The following is a 21,974-nucleotide window of genomic DNA, read 5'->3' as shown; positions in this document are numbered from 1 at the left end:
CATAACAACAAACTGATTCTGAGCGGCTAATGCTGTGATTAACCAATCAGAAGCAAGTATCCCAGAGAGCTCTTTTGTTGCAGTCGAGTCCCTAAATGGAGTGCTCTTGAACACAGAGGGGATGTCAGACAGTGTTGTATAAAGCAGACCCGTCTATGTCCCCATACTACTTTACTTTCCACTGGGAAAGGAAATGACCATGCGTATGAATCAGAGCCGGCGTTCCACAAGGGTGTGTTCTGCGCTTGGGCTGCAAATTGCAGGGGGATGGTCGGTTCTTCTGGAGATTTGATGGCAAGCAGGCTACAACTATAGCTTCACATTCATTTTGTTCCAAGCAAGATTAGACCGTACTCAATGGGAAAGAAAAAAAGCTTTTGCCTCAATGAGAGGGGGATGTTTCTTTTATGAAAGTGTATATCGTTGACATTTGAATGAAGAGGATTGCAGATTGCGCAGAAAGTTGCATTTCGCTATTTGGCATACAATAAAAGTAAACAATGACCAGTGCAGCCAAGCTGCAAAAACTGACTAAAAGTACAATTCATGTACTATAAAAGTAGTTAAAATAACTCAATTTTATATATGTTTGAGCTGTACAATAGCTTTGTGTGGAAAACAGACTGAAATTTAAGTAGCTATTCATTTAAAAATATTCAAATGTGAAATCAATACTACAGTAGTTTGATGATGCCAAATATCATTGGTTATTTTTTGTTTTGTAATTATTTATGATGCATTTGTGCATATTCAACTGGTACAAAATGAGATTTGAGTGTGTATGTGTGAGTGGGTGTTAAGTTCAGTGACTTTAGTAAATAACTTAAATTTTGGTCTGTTCATCACACAAAGCAATTTTATGACTCCATAAGAGATGTTGAAGAGATTCTGAAGAGAAGTTATTGCCACCTCCTTTTGCAAATGCACAGAAGAAAGACTATGGGTTTAAAATGACATGAGGATGAGTTAATGATGACAGAATTTGAAACCATTGCTTTAATACATGCATTTTTCCAAAATGGATAAACAGTTTTTGTGTACCTTTAATAAGATGTGAGCAAAGCCTACAGTGACTATCTGAGCGGCGGGTATCAGATGCATTATGCTTGGCACAGTCTGGCTTCATCTCAGTCTCTTATTTATACCATCTCTGTTTTGAGGCCAACTTGCACCCAGCCTGAGTCGTGCTCAGTTTCCAGTAAACGCCTGCAGACTACCAAGCTTGTCCTGTTGCCAACTTTCTGCCATCAGCCTCCTTGAAAGGATAGCCATAAAGACGTCTCTGTTCTTGAGAAGCTGAAAGAAAACAGACTCGCCATACACAAACCACCAAATCCTCCCCCCCATTTGTGGAAAGGGGGGAAAGCTGGAGCAAGTGCTCAAAATTAATATTCGCCTGCAATAGTGCTATGATTTTGCAAACTGCCAGTAAAGATTTGTTATCTGTATGCGGCCACATAAGCGTGTGATTTTGGTTGCCATCTTGACCATCGACAACAGTATCACAACAGATGGCATCACCAAAGAAAATGTCAGCACGGTTGTAATTATAGTGACCATTGGTTACAGTGTCACAAGCTGAAGATAAACAGATGTCAATACATATATAATGCATACAAATAATGTTTACAATGGTTTTGAAGGTTTTACACATTGCCTAAAATTCATAAAAGTTTGGAAACCCAATAGGAAGACTGGGAGACCCAGGAAGACTTTTTGGATTTTTACTTAAGAAACATTATTTCCCAAAGGTTTCAATCAAGAAATTGATTATGGTATGTTCTACTGATCTACTTTTTTCAGTCTTATTTGGAAGCCAATCCCCTAAGTGGCAAAGTAGCACACCTGTTGCTGATTTCAAGAATGTATAAGCAAAGTTTGTTACTGCTGGTCTTTATGTCTGATGAAGGCCTGGATAATGGCCTAAACGTTGCATGTATTTTAACCAGTGAAGTTGGATTTCTTCAAGAGTGAGGGTTGCACTTTTTCTTATTGTCATGTCTTTGTGAATTTTGGTTGCACCGCCTCTTCTGTTGGTAGAGCACCTCTTTTTCAGCAATTTTTGAAGTCTTTCCTGCCATATTTGCACGAATATGGGAAAGTATACCAACAACAGAAAGAGAGAGCTCCTAAATATACAAAAACATATTAACCCAGTTTTGGGTACATTCTCACATTTCTCAGAGATTGCCAGACAGTCAAAATTGACAAGACGACAAGACAATAAGTCAACGTATAAATAAATCAGGAAAACTGCTCAGGGTGTTTGAACCCTCAATAATGACCCATTATTTACAACTTTACCTGTCAAGGGATAAGAAAAAGAGGGCCTCTACTGACAAGAATGATAACTGAGGTCTTGTTGTTACGCCCTCTCTCTGACAAGATGGTACTTGAATGGTTAAGGAGACCTTAGTCATAGACAGGGTATGTCATGGTGCATTTAGAGAGCTTCTTCTTAATAGCTACCTGTCATTTTAGCAGTCTTCTACTGTTGCACCATGGGTGGTACCTTCCTATAGTAACACAACACAATAATTCCATTTGAAATTATTTTAGTGTCTGCATTAATAAAAGAAGTGGCAGCCACCCTTCCGACAAAAAGTGATGTAGTAATATTTGTGCAGTGAAGGTACTGTTTCTGTATACTGTATATTAATCTACATCTTTTATTTATATATAAATTCAGTATACTTCATATATTCTACCCCTTCAGTTCATATTAATTGTTTTATTTTGACAATATGTGCTTTCATTAAGCAGTTTCTGTGGAAATATCTAGTACATGCATATTCCCTGCTAAGTCCTATGAGAATATCAGTATGACACATCTTAACAGTGTTCCTGGTCAGGTGCTCTAATTTAGATGATTCACATCTTATCCCACAGAGACAGTTAACTGCCACTGGCATGGGAAACTTTTCCAAACTCGAGGTATGCTCTCCAGTCTCTCCCTTTCTGTGCAGTATTACTGCATGTCCAAACTTTGCAAACATGCATTAACTTTAATATGCAAATCTGTGAACCCAGCAGGAGTGTAAAATCTAAATTACCATCACATTAACGGAAAAGATATGTGCAAAGTTGCCCCTCACTGTACAGAAACACTAATCAAAATGGACAACTTCTGTTAGTACATTGGTTTAAAAAAAAAAAAAAAAAAAAGGTTGGCCGGTTCTCGATACCACTGCAATCCGAAACTATTTTCCAAAAAGAAAAACACTAGTGAGTGAATAAGGGAGGATGGGTTTTTTCCTCATTCACTCTGCTGTCATTGAGGTTCTGGGAAAGGAAAGCTAGATTCTGGAATCTTTCCAGATTTACACATTCATCTTCAAAATTGGTAAAGTCTCTATTATTTACACGTATAGCGAGAGGTTTGATTGGTATGGAAGGCTTCTTTTGGGATATCTGAATATACAGAAACCACTATTTTAATCAGCAGGTCACAAGTCAAACAATTGCCAGTGTAAGTTAATTTTAGAAAAAGTGCTGGCATTGTATTTGTGTTCCACCTTCATTTCCAAGCAACACATTGTAATGGTATTCTTTATTTTTGCTAATATTTACCTCTGAAAACATCTAACAGCTATGTTTATATGTAGCAAAGATGTCTATCCTAACTGATAACATAAAACACACATACCATGAATCATTCTATAGGGTCCACTCCCCATTTCAGACCCTTGCCATACACCTCCAAAAATAACACTGTGCTTAATTTGCTGTGCAATATACATGCAATTAGGTGAATTGAACACAGGCATTGAAAAGGACCGCTAAATCAGGGTCTTGATGAATTAGGGGGCCTCTGTCAAGGCCGAGTCACATTAATCAAAGGAGCCTGAGTACATAGACATAGACTCTTTTTCTGGCTGCTTCAGCTCTTATGATAAATTGTCACTGGGCTCGCAGTATGTATCGCTATCTGTGATATTAAATGCAAAAGCACATTTGCACTGCTTGTTTCACAAGTTAGTCTATGTATATATATGAACATTATATATATGTGTTTATATATACAGATATCATAGATAGATAGATAGATAGATAGATAGATAGATAGATAGATAGATAGATAGATAGATGTGTAAAATTAACATTCAAAATAGTGAAAGGTTAACAAAAAATAGTGTAATTTAAGAATTACTTATTATTTGGTTTGTCTGGTTCATTTTGCATAGTTTTTTTTTCGTCCAAAGACTGTTTCCAGGTTTAAACAACAAAACTTGCCAACATTGTTTCAGTTAATGTCAGATTTACAGAAGCTGTCCAAGGCTATGAAATACTACAAGGATGAGTGATGCTAACATTCTGTCAGCTTTGTACTAAACACTCATTTTGTGTTTGATATTAAACTGACTGAAACATTGGCATTTGCTTCTCAATACTTGGACGTTTGCTGTCCATGTGCCGCACATCTACAGCTAGATCTGAACAATCTTTCAGGCAAAAGGCAAACAGATGTACTGGACAAGACCTGACAATGGCATGCTCTGGATCTGTGTGCTTTATATCGAAGATGACTCAACAGGGTCTTTCTTGAATAATGAGAACTCCATCAGTGCAAAAGAGAAGAAGATGAATGTCGAAGCAGTTAACAAACTTACCCGTGCATGGGGTGCAGAGGATGTGGCTCGTAATGGTACCTCCCCTCATAGTGCCGCAGGTCAATTGGAATCGGCGTGTGGAAAGTTGAGAATAAGTGAGGAGCTATGGAATCAAAGACAGAAGAGAAGAAAGGCGAATATGTCAATACAGGCTAAACTACGACATAAGATAGCTGTTTGTGCAAAGGCGCTATTCCAAAATAATAAAATTAAATGAAATAAAATAATAAAATAAAATAGTGCTATATATTTATGTTAATATATTTTAAATTCTCTTTTGAATTTTTAAGTTTAGCTAATTTTGTTGTTTTGTCATTTTTATTTGCTTTTGTTCTTTTTAAGTTTTTAATCATTATTTTTTTATTCCCGTTTTAGTTATTTTAGTACATCAAGTTAAAATGAAAATTTGAAACGTTTTTGCCAACTAGCTGAAATATATATATATTTTTAAATATCTATTAAATTATTTTATTTCAGTTAGTGTTTATTTCATATAAGGTTTTAATTTGAGTTAACCATAATAAACCTGATTCAAGCCACATTACATGGAAAATTCTTTTTTTTTTAAATGTACTTGTTCACAAAGTACTATATATTTTTAAGCACATTAGAGAACAGTGTTAGCAGCATGCTAATGACAAACTCTATGTGTGACAGCACAGTAGACAGCAAAGCAGAAGATTTTAGAACTGAGCCGCAATCTTTTCCTCTCATCTCCAAAATAATTGAAAACTTACAGACGGTTCCTCAATATTAGTGGTCTTAATTGTACGTGTGGATTACAGTTTCACATGATGAGTTTTCATTTGTCTGGGCTAAAAAAAAGAGCCAAAACATGCCCTTCCTGTCATAAAAATGTTGATTGCTTTAAGGGGGTCTTGTAAAAGACAACATGCATTCATTAATGACTGGACTTAAGGTGGTGGTTATAGATCTTTGAGTAAGCACTAAATAGAGTTTACTGTCTGCCTCTTAAATGTGCATTTATTATTACTATTTTGCTCTTAATGAGCTCCTAAGGCTATTTTTGGATGGCCTCCTCCTCTGCTGTGCGTGCCTGTCTGTGCCCATTCCCTGCCTGTATTAAAATTCTTGGGCATCATGTGCACCAGTGAGTCAGGTCTGACCTGAGAACAAAGACTATGGGGTAAAGTCCTCAGATCATTATCTCTACCTGTGTGGGTGATGAGGGTGGGGAAGGGCCGCAAGGGCCTCTCAGGGGCCCATCAAGAGGAGACCTGTATGAGTCAGCATTCCAGAGCTGCCAATCTCACGCCAACCATCACCACGGCTCTCAAACATGCATTATTCTGATTCAAGACTAAGGAAGATGTCAAACAGTATGGGGTTTTGCAGTTTTGTGCACAATATTTTGGCACGAAAACCCACACTTCATTGACCTGAAATTAGAAGGTAACCTTGTTTCTAAGTAAATTATGCTTATTATTTATTATGGGCAGATTGTATACCGAGGGCAGTAACGGTCAAAATTTTTAACATGGCTACTTGTAATGGTCTTTTGGATCATAAGAAAGTTTTTTGTTTTTTTTTGTATGTATTGTAATTTTTTTAGCTGTAATAATTAGCATATTTATGGAACCAAAGCTTTCCAAAAAATGCATGATATTGTACTTTGTGAGCTTGCATTACATCTGAATGTTGGTATTTCCAGTGGAATTTGTCCTGGAGAAATGATCAGCTCTTCAACCCCTTCATCACTGTCACAGTGGAAAGTACAACTGACAGGTAAGCAGGCTATTGTGAGGGATTCATTGTGTGGTGGCTTAAAATCCATCTTAAAAGCTCAAAGTGACTGCATACTCTTAGGCTCTGGTGTTGTGCGTTTCTCCTTGCCAATAAAGTGGACTCCCTTTCCTTGGCAAGTTGGAAATGGAGAGGCATTTCTCAAATCTGAGTATAGGAGCCAACGTAATGAGGGTTTGCGTGTGGGAGGATAAGCATGCATATACATAAAACATTCATTGATGCTTTGGCCAAGTGCACAGCATGTCAGCGCTTGAGTAAGCCTTTGGAAACTCGTGGGATTCCTGTATGTTTAAGAATGATGGGAACTGGTGCTGTAATGTGTGGAGAATCATGTATGAGCTAAAACGCTTAGTAAGTTACTAAGAGCAATTTTTCATTTTCTCTCTCACTGAGCTAATGCAATATTTCACATACTGCAAAAGACTAACCGTCACATGGCAACCTCTCCAAACACAACAAGTGAGCAGACATTAACTGAAAGACTGAAACTGGGATACAGTGACTCTGACTAGAGAGTGGACAAGGCCTCATGAGGATGTAGAGGCAGGGATGGCCTGAGAGGGGCTTATCCCTCACCCAGACAGCTCCATTGTTCTTGGGCCAAAAGAAAGGCCAAGGTCCAGCACTCAAGAGGGTACACAAGTGTGATCGTATGGTTTGACCAACTCTGCTCCCAACAAAAAACACCAGTGTGCCCTTACACAAAGAAACTATATTTCCTTATATATGAATGATCAATATATTAAATAATTAAACTGTATATTGAAAATCTAATACAATATAATATAATAGTTAATATAATAAAATATATTGAATAATATATAAGGAACAGAGTGTACTCTTCAGCACAACGGTAACGCCAAAAACTATATCATATATCAGAAACCCTTTTAAATTCTAAAATAACAGAACATTAAACACTAACAGATCTCCCACTATATTAATATTGAGCAAAAACACATTAAATAACATGTAAATTTAAGATTTACTCTCCTTTATCAAAACATGCAGGAACTATAAATCTGCTGTAACTCATTCTGTGTGTGTGTGTATATATGCGTGTATATATACTCACATTTCGATGGGAACATGTATGTGTAATATATGTGCACAATAAAGAATAAAATTCATGAATATTACATGTAATGCTATTTTTGTCTTTTCTAAATAATTTTATATGTATCTATATATAGTCATACATGGTCAATGCATGTATTGCAGTATACTGAAATATAAAAGCACTATGGAAATGTATTATGTATTCATATGTGTGTGTATATATATATATATATATATATATATATATATATATATATATATATATATATATATATATATATATATATATATTGCAGTATATTCCCATATATTTTTTTGCTTCGTAAGGGTGGAGCAAATGTTTTTTCTTAAGAGAAATTCTTAAAAAAAAAAATCTTTAGATGTTCTATCAGAAAACATATTTTTAAAGAACATCTTAATTTGAATCTTTAGAATAAAATGACAGATGATTTCCAAATGTATTCTAGCTTACTAAAATACCCCCTTCCTTATGAAAAAGAATACATATATTTTTATTGCAATACAATAAACACATAATCCATCTTTTAAACCTTTTTAGTAGTAGAAACCATGTTACGTAAAGTAGCTATTATTGTTTCATTCCCTCATTATAATTTCTTAATATGTGCAAAACATCCTGTCAGGACCTGGTGAAAACCAGACATTCATGTTTTGTTGCAGCTCAGGATTAGCTTGTGGTTTGATGCCCTTTTAAAGACAATAGCAGGTGGTAGACATTATCAACGGCTACTCAAAGTAGAGGAAAAACATTCACTTTTCATGTCCGAACGGAGCTGAGAGACAGGCTGCTTTGTACTGAGAGTCGCTCATCTTTAGAGGAAGCACTCAAGAACAATAATAATATCCTGAGAGGCCAGGCAGCAGCAGTGTAATTAAAAAGGCTTTTCTGTCTCACTCCAGGAACAAGAGGGGAGCGAGCACGAGGGAGTCGATTCAGACAGGAAATTCCAGCAGAATGGCCTGGCAAGGCGCCTAACTACACAGCACCATGCAAACTGCTCCACACCAGATCCCCAAGCTGTCCTGAACCCTGGGAAGCCGCAGGCCGAGCAGGAGCCACCAGTGGAGTCAGCCGATCCTGGTAGCATACAATTTGTTCCCATTTTTGAACAACCTAGTGCCCTTTCTTGACTTGAAGGGATACTTCACCCAAAAATGTAAATTTGATGTTTATCTGCTTACCCCAGGGCATCCAAGATGTGGACCATTAACACTCTATCTACAATCTCAATGGTGTCAATGGTCCACTTGAGAGATAGGTGGCAGTAATGCACTTATAAGTCTGTGATTCGCCATAAAGCAAGAAGAAGAAGACGCCTCACAGGCCTGCTGCTGAGGTCGCGCACAACAGGACACACTCAGCGAAGTTCGGACATTGCATGAATCAGAGGAAAAAAATGATATAAATACTGTTCAGTTTCTTGCACAGACTGATTTATTTCTGTCTTTACACATCAATGTATTGTCACGTGCTGCAGAGTTTATTTTGGTTTTGTTTGTGTATGGTTTTTTTTTGGTTCGATTTATTCTATGTTTTAGCTGTGATTCCCATTCACTTACATTATAAGACTGATAGACTGCAACGGTCTGAGCTTAAAAAATCTTGGTTTGTGTTCTAACAAAGTAACGTACATTTTGGATGCCCTGGGGGTAAGCAGATAAACATAAAATTATCATTTTTGGGTGAACTATCCTTTAATGTCACACATCAGTGTACAGCAGTACGCAACAGTTAAGTTCTCAGGAGGGAAAAAAAGACTTGTCTTCTCTATCCATCCTGCACCTGGGAAATGTCACACTGTATAACATCCCTATTTAGTCTGTGTTGATGGTTTTTTCCCAAGGCGTTAGTTGTGGCGGCAGAAGGATTAGGGGTTTAGGAGAGAGCACGAAAACCGCTTCCAGCACTGAAAGGAAGTATTAAGTGAATTACTTTTCTTTTAACACTCCAGGGGCTTTGTAAAATGATACATTTCTTATTTATAGGGGATTTCTGGCAAAGGCCAAGTAGATTAAGTTATGGCATCCATACCACAATCATAACTGGTAAACCTCTTGTTAACTGTAGATCCTTTAAGATAGTATGTGCCAATTTAGAGTATTTCAGAGTAGCTGCTTGGTTGTATTTTAAATGGAAAAGGAAATCTGTCCAACTGCAATGCAGTTGCTAAAGTGTTCTGAGTATCTTTTTAGTGCTCTGTGGTTGTTTACCAGCCTAAACCCGAAGCGGCCATCCCCAAGTCTCAATGCTATTCTGGTCTCCAGGCTTCAGTGTAATTCAATAGGAATTTATTAGCAGTCTGACACATAAAAATACATTAGCATTACTCTAGTAGTTTAGTGTGATAGTTTACATGATTTAACAATGGATAATTCTTTTAAATCATTTACTCTCTTAATATTAATCCTATACATTTTTAACATTGAAAGTTGTATAAAAACAATAAATACTATTATATTAATTTTCTTATATAAAACATTCACCAAAACGTACCAATGCTGTAAAAAGTTATTTATTAATGGTAATAATTAGAATCCTGTTAATATAAATACTGATGCTTGCCTTCGTAATCACCTGTAATACATTTAATTAATAATATTAATACATAATTTATCAAAAATACAGTATTTATCAAAAATACAGTAAAAACAGCAATTTTGTGAAATATTATTACAATTTAAAATAGTTCAAAAAGTTCAAAATATAATTTTTTTTATAGAAACATTTTGTTACATTCGAATTGTCTTTACTATCAACTTTGAGCCACTGAATGTGTCCTTGAATAGAAGTAGTAACTTTAAAAAAAAAAAAAATTACCGACATCAAAATTTTGAACCATAGCACATACCGCTGAATGATCTGGCATGCATTATATCATCTTTGTTTACTTGTTCATATTACAAAATTGTTAGCATTTATTATTGTTTTTGTAGTTATTATATATATAAAAAAAGTTATTTGACAGTTATCCCAATGTCATTAATGAAATAGAGGTATAGTGCATAGCAGGACCTTTGTTTACAAAACCCTGTCATAAATACAGTAGCCTCAGCAGACCTTATGTGCCTTTCCTGTTCATGTTTACAAAGCAGGGTCTCACTGGCTTCTCTGGCACTCTAAGGCCATGTCAAACAACTGGCCAAATTCATCCAATCACCCACATAATTTCCAGCAAGCGGCTGGCCCTTCTAAGCCCTGAAAGCTGAATGTGATTTATTAAGCCTCTCTGAGGCACTGGACCAGTTACCTTAATTGTCTCGATACTTCAACAGTGTCTTAGTCCTGGGACAAAAGGTATCAGGGCAGGGGGTCACCAGAAAATAACCCTAATGCATCACAGTACAAGGTATAGAGCTAGACATATGTTTGAGTGTGTGCTTTGCTACACATTACGATGCTCTCGGTGTAACAGTGCTAATTAGATGATGATGATGATGAACCTCTCAACAAGACAAATTACGAATTAATCGCTAATCTTGTCAACAAAATTAATAATAAAACAACTACTGTTCACTAAATAAGCAAATTTGGATAAGCTAAAATCTTTATGATAGAAGTGTCTTATGCTCAACAAGGCTGCATTTTTATATATATATATATATATATATATATATATATATATATATATATATATATATATATATATATAAAAACGTAATATTGTGAAATATAGCAAAATTAAACTCAAATCATATTGTAATTCTGTAAAATTACAAATTATTCAAAAATGACAATTTGGTGCTTAAGAGACATTTCTTTTATTATCAATGTTGAAAGCAGTTGTGCTGCTTAACCCTTTCGAGTCGATTAACGCATATATGCGTTTTGAGTCATTTTCTCCTGATAACCCCGAAAAGAACTTAAATTACACTCTCAGTTTTAATCGTACAGATGAGAGCAATACATCAATCGAATCTGTAAAGGGTCTAGTTTTTTTTGGATACAGACATAATAACAAAAAACCTTTGTGCACTTATAAAATAAATATAACAAACAAGGTGCGCTGTCTACAGTCTTTGTCTCCGCTGATCGTCATGTACAAACGTTTCATTAAAATGAACTGTAACTCCGTGAATACTCAACGAAGAGACATGAGAGAGATATCTATAGAAAGCCTGGAATGTCTACTTTTAAACTAAAAAAGTGCTGCCGAAAACAAATATTCTGAGATAAAGTAATCCATATGAAAACAACGCAATGTCTGTTTTTCATATCTCCGCTCATTATATCTAATGTGACCACGCCCCCGCGCTGAACGCGCTATTCAGATTCAAACTGAAGCGCGCGGCTTGAATACGCCCACACAGAAGAAAAAGCAGCGAGACTATTCTTCAAGTTTTTATTTTATTTTACTGTTTGCTTCGCGATGAGAGGACTAAGACATAATTCACCCCAAAAAGATGTGATGTGGTTGAGGATTTGAGAAATGGATTTCCTCAGAAAAAAGAATGAAGCACTTTATTCAGCAGAGATCATAAACATGAGTAAGTCTCTTTTTATTTATTTGTACTAGTTTTCACATAACGTGTAAACATTTTACTAGTTAGACTTTTTCCAAATACTTTTTCCAAACTATAATTCCTGACTAAATGTATAATCAAGTGAAACATTATGAAGTTCCAATAACAATATACAATACTATACCATTCAAAAGCTTGATGTAAATAATATAAATGTGACAAATAGAGATAACTCTAACAAATGTAAAAACAATGCAGTTCTTTCGATTTATTCCCCCTAAAAAAAGCTCTTTTCAACATTAATAATAATAATAATAATAATAATAATAATAATAATAATAATGATGATGATAAATGGGGTTTATTTGGTAGAAAATAAGATTGTTAAAAGGATTTCTGAAGGATTGTGTGACTAGAGAAAGGATGCCAAAAAATTTGAAAGTCAGCTTTGATTGTTCCTAATAAACTGTTTAACTGCTCCCCCAAGTGGATATTAAATTATGTTGTGGGATAATTAAATATATTCTTAAAATAAACTACAAACATAAAATTATATACTTTTATTTTGTTCTCACATTCTTTCTTGTAAGTCCTCCCTCAGAGTGGCACAGTTGAATGGGAGGCTCATTATGCAGCTCATTATGCAGGCCTTTGTCTTCTCAGGTGTAAATCACAATGATATTCATGATAGTTGACGCCTACTCGCATATGACTTTTACCAACAAAAAGTGTTTTAGAAAATTTAAATCAATATATTGTTTTCTGTGAGTGAGTAAACAAGATGATTTTCACATCATTCAGAAAGAAAAATTCTAGGCTACAAGCTCCAGTTCTCAACTTTTCCGGCAACCAATTTTATGTATGTGTTTTATTGCCTTATTCAAGTGATTTAACATTTTTAGTTTTTCACTAACCATGCATAACATTTTTTTTCTCAAAAATACAATCATGTACATGCATGTATTTCACATATTATTATAGCCCAGTTTGTGCTGATTACAGTGATATTAGACTTTACGCATTTAGATATTTATAAGAAACTTAAAAAAGCACAAATGTCAGGGCATGACAAAACTTCTCAAGGCCCCAAAAATACCCTTAGACTCCAGAGGGTTAATATTTTTTAGGGAATTCTGAAGAAAAAAAAATCTGATGGATAGAAATGTTACACAATAACAGCATTTATTTGAAATATAAATCTTTTGTAACTTCATAAATGTGGGAAAGGGTCACTTTTTTCAATTTAATGCATTTGTAATAAAAAAAATTAACTATTGTATTAAAGGTACAATTTGTAAGATATTTGTAGTAAAATATCCAAAAACCACTAGGCTAGTGTTATATATTTTGTCCAGCTGATTACGAACAATATCTCTAATGTTTTCAACTACTTGTAAATTATGAGAAAATTCCCATTCTAAACAGTGACACGGAGCAGTGCAGTCGCCTGTCAATGATGAAGTGAAAGAGCGAGGATTCATATCGGTGTTGCATTTTCTATATGGAGAGAGTTTCGCAACAAAATTGAAAGAGATGCTGATCTTGCTTGTGTTTTATTCGACAGGTGAGTTGTTTTAACTCGTATCTTTACAGAAAACGTATGCTATTATAACGATCAACAACATTAGTATTATGGGGCATACACGCCAAACGCGGGGCATCGCATTTCTAGACCCGTGAGAGGATGCGTCTGATCCATAGTCTGATCGCGTCTTTGCATCTGTTAAATCCATGATTTATCTTTCCGTCTGGTTGATGGCCATCAGTGGTTGGGTAGAAGACAACAAATCCTATCACTCCACGCTCCTTCTTAGCGTCATCAAACCATGCGATTGTTATTGTTTTGGTAGTGCGCCCTCTCGTGGCAGGTCCTACAACCTGTACCTTTAAAGTATATCTTTAAATGACAAAATATAAAATTTAAAGGATATTTGCAACATAAAAAAAAAGAAGAAGAAAAAAAACCCACATGTGTCTCAACAAGATTAAGTAAATACTTTTCGTCTATTGTCTGCAGGGCTGTAGATATTGGAAGGTTGCAGAGTTCCAAACCAAAGTTAATCATTTAAAAGGGTGGATTAAAACAATCATACAGAAGATCTGACATCCATAAAGTACGCCTCAAATTCTCATTGGATGACGGGTTCCTGGGTCACAGCACTGATATTTGTGGTTTTGAAAATGGCACTTAGACTTCCTCTTAAGAGCTACTTTGTGCCTATGGTGCTTGCTTGAATTAGTGATTTACTGCTCCTTAGAGTACACACTATCGTTCCTTACCCATAGAAACCCAGAAAACATCAGCTTAGCGTGATTGAGGGTTTCCAATACAGGCTCATGGTTATGCACTCCCTTAAGCTCTACAAATCTAAAAACGGAAAAGGGAGTTCATCTGAAGATCTTGTCTTGGGAACGTTGGTCTCTATGGTGTTCCATGAGGCCCTTTGGCCTCTGAACTGCGGCTGATACAAAGGATGTCCATTACCACAATGGGTGTGCTAACAGTGGTAAGTGCTGCTTCAGCACTACTGGTCCACCAAAAGGTCTTTTACAACAGGAATGATGGCTATGGAGGAAGTATTCTTACATCAAGACAAAGCAGGGGCAAAAGAGCCACAGTGATTCATAAGAGGGAATCCCTGCTTGGGTTCACATGGAGGTGAGACCTTGTTATCTGAGATGTTTGGGGGTGGAAAAAAACAACAGTGGAGGAGAAAAAGTCAACACTCAAAATTGAGATGATATTTTCTCCAGTGTTGCATAAAGCAGTGGTTTCCAAACAAGACCCACCGTGACCCATTTCAAAACTCACCAAGGCTTTCGACACTTTAAGGAAAATACATAGTTTTTTTAAAATAATCTGGTCAATTTGGACATTTTGGCCTACTGTATATTGCTTCCATAGCGTAATATTTAAGTGTTTATTTTATTGCACGTATTACTCTTTCAATAACCATAAGTTTGCGTCAGAAGATTTAAATTATGATACATATTTTTAAGGCTGTTTTCTCAAAATATTTTTTTTCTCAGCAAAAATCTTCTCTTCAATTACTGTACATACACCAAACATTCCAGCTTTATTCCTATCCATATTTTGAAGGTTTTTACAGAGGTGTTTCTTCATAAAATTCGAATTTTTTAAATTTAACAATTTAGCCAAAATTTTTTTTTTTCATAATTCATGAACTGATAAAAAGAGACATCCAAAAATAATTTGAACATATGAAAATTAAGACTGTTTTGAAAAATGTCAATGTTGGTGAAAGTCAATGTTGTTTTGGACCCCACTGAGTTTCATTGCATGGACATGAACCAAAACATCTTCTTTTGTGTTGTGTAAAAGAACAAAAGTCATACAGGTTTGGAATGTGTAAATCATTTTTGGGTCAACAGCCCCTTTTAAACAAGACTTTTATGCTCTGAGAGAGGTTTCCATATGTGATAAGATTCAGTTAAGGTAATAGTCCATTTACACAAAACAGGGCCCTGGCTATCCAGCCAAACTCTGGCTCTGACTTCAACATGCTCTGGGGGTATTATGTGAAAGAATTTGTTGTAAACTCTTAAACTGAAAACATCTGTGAAGGCACACTGTTATTGGTCTTGCAGATGCCTCAGCTGGGGGTCAGACAGGCTGGTTGCGGTACCTCTTCTTTGCCCTCTCTAGGGGGCCCTCCATTTTCTGTTTGTACTCCTACTTCAGATGCCTCGGGCCACAAACGCTAAGCAATTTTGTCCTTTTCATAAATCAAAGAAGCTTTGGCCCATTCTCCATTTCAGCCTTTTTGTTATTCTTCTACAACCAGGCAGTGGTCTTCCTGGCAGACTGGAATGAAGTAAGCAATCATAGCAAAACACTTGTTCCTGTTACTCAGCATTTTACATCCTTTTTGTGTAGTTGCAGGTCACAATTGCTTTGCCTGGGTGCCATTGACAATAAGACCCCTCATTAAAATTCTTCTCCATTGTGAATGCATCACTCCCCGTGGATGAAACTTCCCCTCTTACTGCCATATCCCTGTGGCTCATGGCTTTCAGTGCTGTCCATTGCTTTTTACTCAGCCGTTTGGACCCTACATGCTTCAAAGAGGCCCGTCATTACCACCAGCGCCGAACTTGGCAGTGTTCTTTACTTTAACCAGAAGCGCCTTGGCTCACGATAACCACCTCATGCCATCACTCTGTGAAAGTGAGATGATTTATAGATGGCTGTGAGTTTTTACAAAATTTACGACCAGGAGTGGCACTGCCAGCATCAGCGCCATTGGACACATAGATAATGAACTGCAAGGAAATGTTTCCCGTCAGCCCTCCTCTTTTCTGCGATGAGAGGATTAGGCTCTTAATTAGTGCCTCCAAAGGGAAAGCTCAATTTACGGGATAGCAACAGAGTGCTGGGGGGTTGGAGGAGGAAAATGTCTAACAGGCTGGAATGGGGGCCTCCCATTAGAGAAGGGGAAGGGGGATGGGAGGATGAGAGCTTCTTTCTCCCAGACAAAAGGGGTGCATTCTGCCTGTACTCTGATTCACTAAGTTTTTCAAAGGAGGAGGGTGTACAACAGCCTCCAATTTTGGATGATTCCTGAATATACGGTGTCATGGAGGTAATGAGCAAATTATCATAATATATCATATCATTGTATAAGATTATATAAGGTCAAACCATCCACAAGACCAAAATCTTATATCATAGTGTGAGTAAGTTTCTATATCATGGCAAAAGAATATATCTATATTATCATATAATCTTTAAAAATATAATAATAATAATTACATTTTACAGAAGTTTTTATATAAAACGCTTTAAAATATACATGTGTGTGTGTGTATATATATTTAAACATTTAAACTTTTGTGTATTTAAATGTGTATTTAAGTTATACATTTAATAGTCCTGTCAAATCGATTATTCACATCCAAAATAAAAGTTTATGTTTACATAATATGTGTATCTTTATTGTGTATATTTATATGTATGTATAAATACACACATACATGCATAAGAAATCATTACATTTACATATATATATATATATTTTTTTTTTTTTTTGTGATTTATATTATATAAAAATATGTATATATGACATTTCTTAAATATATAATGTATGTGTGTATTTAAATATACATAAAATATACACAATACACATAATTATTATATATTATGTATTATGTAATTATGTTATATATATATATATATATATATATATATATATATATATATATATATATATATATATATATATATATTAACAAATGAATACTAATAATACTTTAAATATTATCAAAAATACAAATATAAAATGTAATCTCGTTTTAATGTATTTATTTGTTTTGGAAATTGATAACTGTAAACCAAAAGATTTTTTATAAACAAAAGAATAAGTAAGGCATTTATACAAAATTACATTTGGTCACATTAGGTAATATTAGACTGAAACAATTAAAAAAATGATGTCTAAGGACTGTAAAACAACCTTCAGTTATACTTTTAAAAATATCCAACATTAAGCACAAGTTCTACCGTTCGACACATTTCGAGCATCAGTTCATTCATATAACAGCATCATGATGCCCAGCTGTACTTTCCAAAAATGTTGGCTCCAGTAAGGATAAGACCTGTTGCCGTAAAACAGGCTTGAAGGGGGAAGTAGAGGGGAGCAGACCTATTGTTTTTAGGTTCTTTCCAGTGATGAGTAAGACTTGAGGAACTTACGTATTCCTTTGTGCCGTGCCGCCTGGTGCCCATAAATCATTGTGGTAGTCCTTTCTTGTGGGAAACCTTTCAGTCAAGTCATGCTTCACCCACCATTGTTCCCAATTTTGGGGCCCACCTGTTTACTACTTTAAGTGTTCTAAATGTTTACACAGGCCCATTTTTTTTCATTTGGCTTCTCCTAACCTGACCAAGATGTTTTGGATGCTGAACATGCAATTTAAGTGGTTGGTAGGAGCTTTACGTTAATACCCATGTACAGAATGAATACAGTTCCAGACAAAATGTTAATGAATGTTTAAACGTGTCAGCTTTAAATCCTGTTCGTTTTCAGTCAAAAATCTCACTGTAAATAAACTAATCCTATGTTTTGGTGGTTGCTGAGGTGAACCCAGGTAAAGAGGCACTAGAGAGCAGCTCTAATGTAAGGGTCTCGTGAATGCAGCACACAGAGCAAGCTGCTATCCTCCCCCATACCTCCGAAACCACAGTTTGCTTAAGTGACTTTCTACCAGACTGCAAATGAAATGTTTACTTGGCGGCAATGAAAGCATAAAACTAAATAAACAAGAACCCATGAGTAACATATGTAGTTTTTTTCCTACCCACACTGGTAGGGAGGTCAGTGAGGGAGTCCATATGTCTCTCCTCATTCAAGTCTAAATGAAAGAACACAAACAAGACTAATTAATGACAGTGACTTGTCATTGTGAATGACTAATAATATTTGACTGGACAGACTAAAGCTACAAGTTGCTACCGTGTGGGGCACGGTTTCTTTATAGCATTCCTCCAGAGAAATGAGATGAAATGATTTTCATTGTTTTACATACTTTAAAAAATGTGCTAAAAATGTAAATTAATTAATTTATATCAAAGGCTCTGTTCCAAAACATAGTAAGTTACCTACATAGGTAACTATAATCTAGTAGCCTGTCCTTCTACCTTTTGGAACTGCATTCTCATCTGGAGAGTGCCTATAATGCCTTAAAATGCCATCTGTACTGGCGATTCACTAAATTTCGACCAAATTTTTTGTGCACACCCCTGGGACTTTTTTGTGGCGTCTTGTATCAAAGCTAAAAGTTCAAAACATCCTTGTGTTTAACGTCGGGACAAAAGTCAACTGTGAGTCTACTATGTTTTGTTCACACACTCGTTTAACTCCTCTTAGAGATCTAGTAAATATTGTCAGACGAGCAGAAGCTTGCCTCTGTCTGACTCTCAGAGAGCTCTCTTCACAGAGTAATATTTATCTTAGTGCAGGCCGCAGGGAGGGCTAAAGCACAAGAAAGGGGTCTAGGTAAACACTTCAGAGGGGTCTGAGACTGCCCTCCAACACTTTACTGAAAAGTGCCAGTGACTGACCTCACAGCTCAATGGTGCGGTGCTAACTAGGACAGAGACAAAGCGGGCAAACAGCCAATTGTTTGAAGATAGAGCCTGCAGTGCTAAATAGGGGACGGGAGGATGGGGGGGGGGGAATGCCCAAACTCTACCGAAGCTGTAATTTACAGCATTAGAGCGTAGCATTAAGACAACTTGTGTTTCTCCTATTGTAGTGGTTACAGTCGTCACTTGTCCATGTGATGTTTCACCCCCACAAAAATATTACACGGCTCTCTGAAATACTTTATTCTGACAATAAAAAAGACTGTAAAAACCAAGACTGTTGTCCCTTCCAACACAATCTTCTTCTTCTCACATAATAAAATATTTGATATCTGTTTATTTTCTTACTTGTTATGTAGCCTTCTAAGCGGGATGATGGTCACTTCATGACAACTAATCACATCATCTAACCAATTCTCATTACCACAATACTAAAAATTCACATGAATACCAAAAACAAAACCCAGTGATGTCTCATTTAAAACAACAAAATGTTTATAATATACTTGTTAATCAAAATAAACCAGTAATACAATAAAATGTACATATTAGATGAAAAACTTATAGACAAAAAAATAAAATAAAATAAATAAATATTGGAAATGTTGCCTTTACTGAAAAATAAGATTTAATTTAAGACAATGTAATTTAATGTCCTTTTTAAGAATACATACATATATATATATATATATATATATATATATATATATATATATACATACATATATATATATATATATATATATATATATATATATATATATATATGAATTAGTTAAATATAATTTGAATAGTATTTGTTTTGTACTGTCTTTTATGTGAAATAACTGTATGCATTACGGTAATGCGAATGAATTGTTAAATAGTCATGAAAATCACAACATATATACCGTATATATATACCGTATTTTCCGGACTATAAGTCGCACTTTTTTTTCATAGTTTGGATGGTCCTGCGACTTATAGTCAGGTGCGACTTATTTATCAAAATTAATTTGACAATAACTGAGAGAAATGAACCAAGAGAAAACAATAACGTCTAGCGCCCTCTCGCGGCTGGAGACGGTAATGTTTTCTCTTGGTTCTTGGTTCTAAATAAATGCGACTTATAGTCCAGTGCGACTTATATATGTTTTTTTTCCTCGTCATGACGTATTTTTGGACTGATGCGATTTATACTCAGGTGCGACTTATAGTCCGAAAAATACGGTATATTGGATTCATGCACAAAGTTCATGTAAAAATAATCTTATTTTGTGGTCAATTTTGGAATGATTTGTTGCAGGTCTGCATGAGATTCACCTGTACACAATAAGCCTGTAAAAGTGTTTTGAATTGTATATGGATGTCTTTTCATTGTACATGGTCAAACCTTACACTTCCAGATCAAACTGACAAGCACAACTATCAGAACACCTTTGGATCTAAAGATTCTTTTAACTGTTAAAGTCTGCATCAAGAGCCCCGACCTGTCTGAATTATTCAGTCCTCATTACCTGTGGTCATAGAAAGGATGATGGAATAAAATTAGATTGATAATTGTCAGCAATTAGCTCAAGGCAAAGAAAGAGAAGACGACAAGCTTCAAGATATGTTTTGTGAATGCTTAAAACAAGTGGAGACTAAAAGCCACTGGTCATAGCCTGACAGCTAGGAAGAGCAATACAATACACTCTGTCTGAGCTAAGAGGCAGGTCATTAACACATAATAGAGAGGGGTGTCACTTTAGACACCTTAATTTGATAATTAGTGACAGGTAAAATTACACTATTGAAAGATAACAGAATAAGGGATATGAAAGTTCGCTGTCCTCTCAGCCAGTACAACACAATGAAATGTTTCGGCCTACCTATTCTATAGTATCTAAATGCAACACCGGGTGATTTACCAGAATAAAATGACTCATTTGAAGACTGGCTCTGGACTGTGGATTTATCCTGCAGGGCAGCATATGAGCCCCTTTCAAAAAAAAAACATGGAACCCAAATTTTGCATTCGTTGCTCAGGATGCCTTTAACTTTTTGTTCTGCATCAGCTTTTGTCAGTAGGCCAAAAATCTAAATGACAACCAGAAATTTTCTCATGCAAAGATATTTAGACTGGAATCAAAGTGCCTCAAAAGGTTCCTGTTTTCCATTTAGAGTTTGCTAAGGAGGGTGTGCCAACTCTAGTCATGTATTTTAATGGAATCGTTCATACAAAAATTAAAATTTCCGCACAATGTCATTCCAAACCTATATTACTTTTTTTTTTGGGGGGGGGGGGGGGGGGGGGCTTATACAATGAAAGTCATTGAGGTACAATTGTTTTAAACCCCATTGATTTTCATGGTTTGAACAAAAACCATTCCTCAAAACATCTTTTTTTCTTGTCCCACAGAACAAATTAAATGCAATCACATGTTTACAAATGTAAACAGAGACGGCAATTAGAGTAGCACATCCACACACACAAAATAAACATCTGGTTTTCTAACTTCTGTCGCGATAGAAACGGTGGCGTAAAACAGAACCATGCTTTACCGAGAAATTTGATTAAAAAGCTGTTCTCCCCTCTTGCAAAGTAAACTCCCAGGGCCAGGCTGCCTCCTTGATGAAGATACAAATGTATTACAGATGTCAAATCAAGTCTGTAATACTATCAAGTTATAGCAATTTTAAAAATACTGATTGAGTCAAAGCAACCGTGCAGCATTAATTAGGAAAATATAGTGTGTAATGATGCGAAAGTGTCAACCAAGTATTCACATCCACAAGCATATTGTTCAATGGGTGTCAGGCAATGTCCACACTAATACGTTATAGTTTGAAAACGCATCTTTTTCCATATTCAGGCTCCATTTCAACAGTCAGCGGGAACCCACCAACAAAAACATATTTCAGATACGCCTTATTATGGTTATTTTTCCACAAGGTACCAAAAATAGTCTCTGATAACAGTTAGCATTTTA

General features: G+C 35.7%; 1 protein-coding gene across 2 annotated transcripts in view; it reads right to left on the bottom strand.

The window, feature by feature from the left end:
* Positions 1 to 21,974, bottom strand: part of LOC128020002 (zinc finger protein GLI2) — a 73,002-nt gene that overhangs the window by 23,178 nt on the left and 27,850 nt on the right. For both annotated transcript variants that reach the window (XM_052606489.1, XM_052606490.1), the window contains exon 3: positions 4,611 to 4,713. In XM_052606489.1, the coding sequence (XP_052462449.1) occupies positions 4,611 to 4,713 (103 nt within the window). The remainder of the gene's footprint in view (positions 1 to 4,610; positions 4,714 to 21,974) is intronic.

The sequence above is a fragment of the Carassius gibelio genome, chromosome A9 (assembly GCF_023724105.1).
Source record: "Carassius gibelio isolate Cgi1373 ecotype wild population from Czech Republic chromosome A9, carGib1.2-hapl.c, whole genome shotgun sequence".
Taxonomy (NCBI): Eukaryota; Metazoa; Chordata; class Actinopteri; order Cypriniformes; family Cyprinidae; genus Carassius; species Carassius gibelio.
The sequence above is the reverse complement of the archived record's forward strand: the minus strand, read 5'-3'. Positions and strand labels throughout refer to the sequence as shown.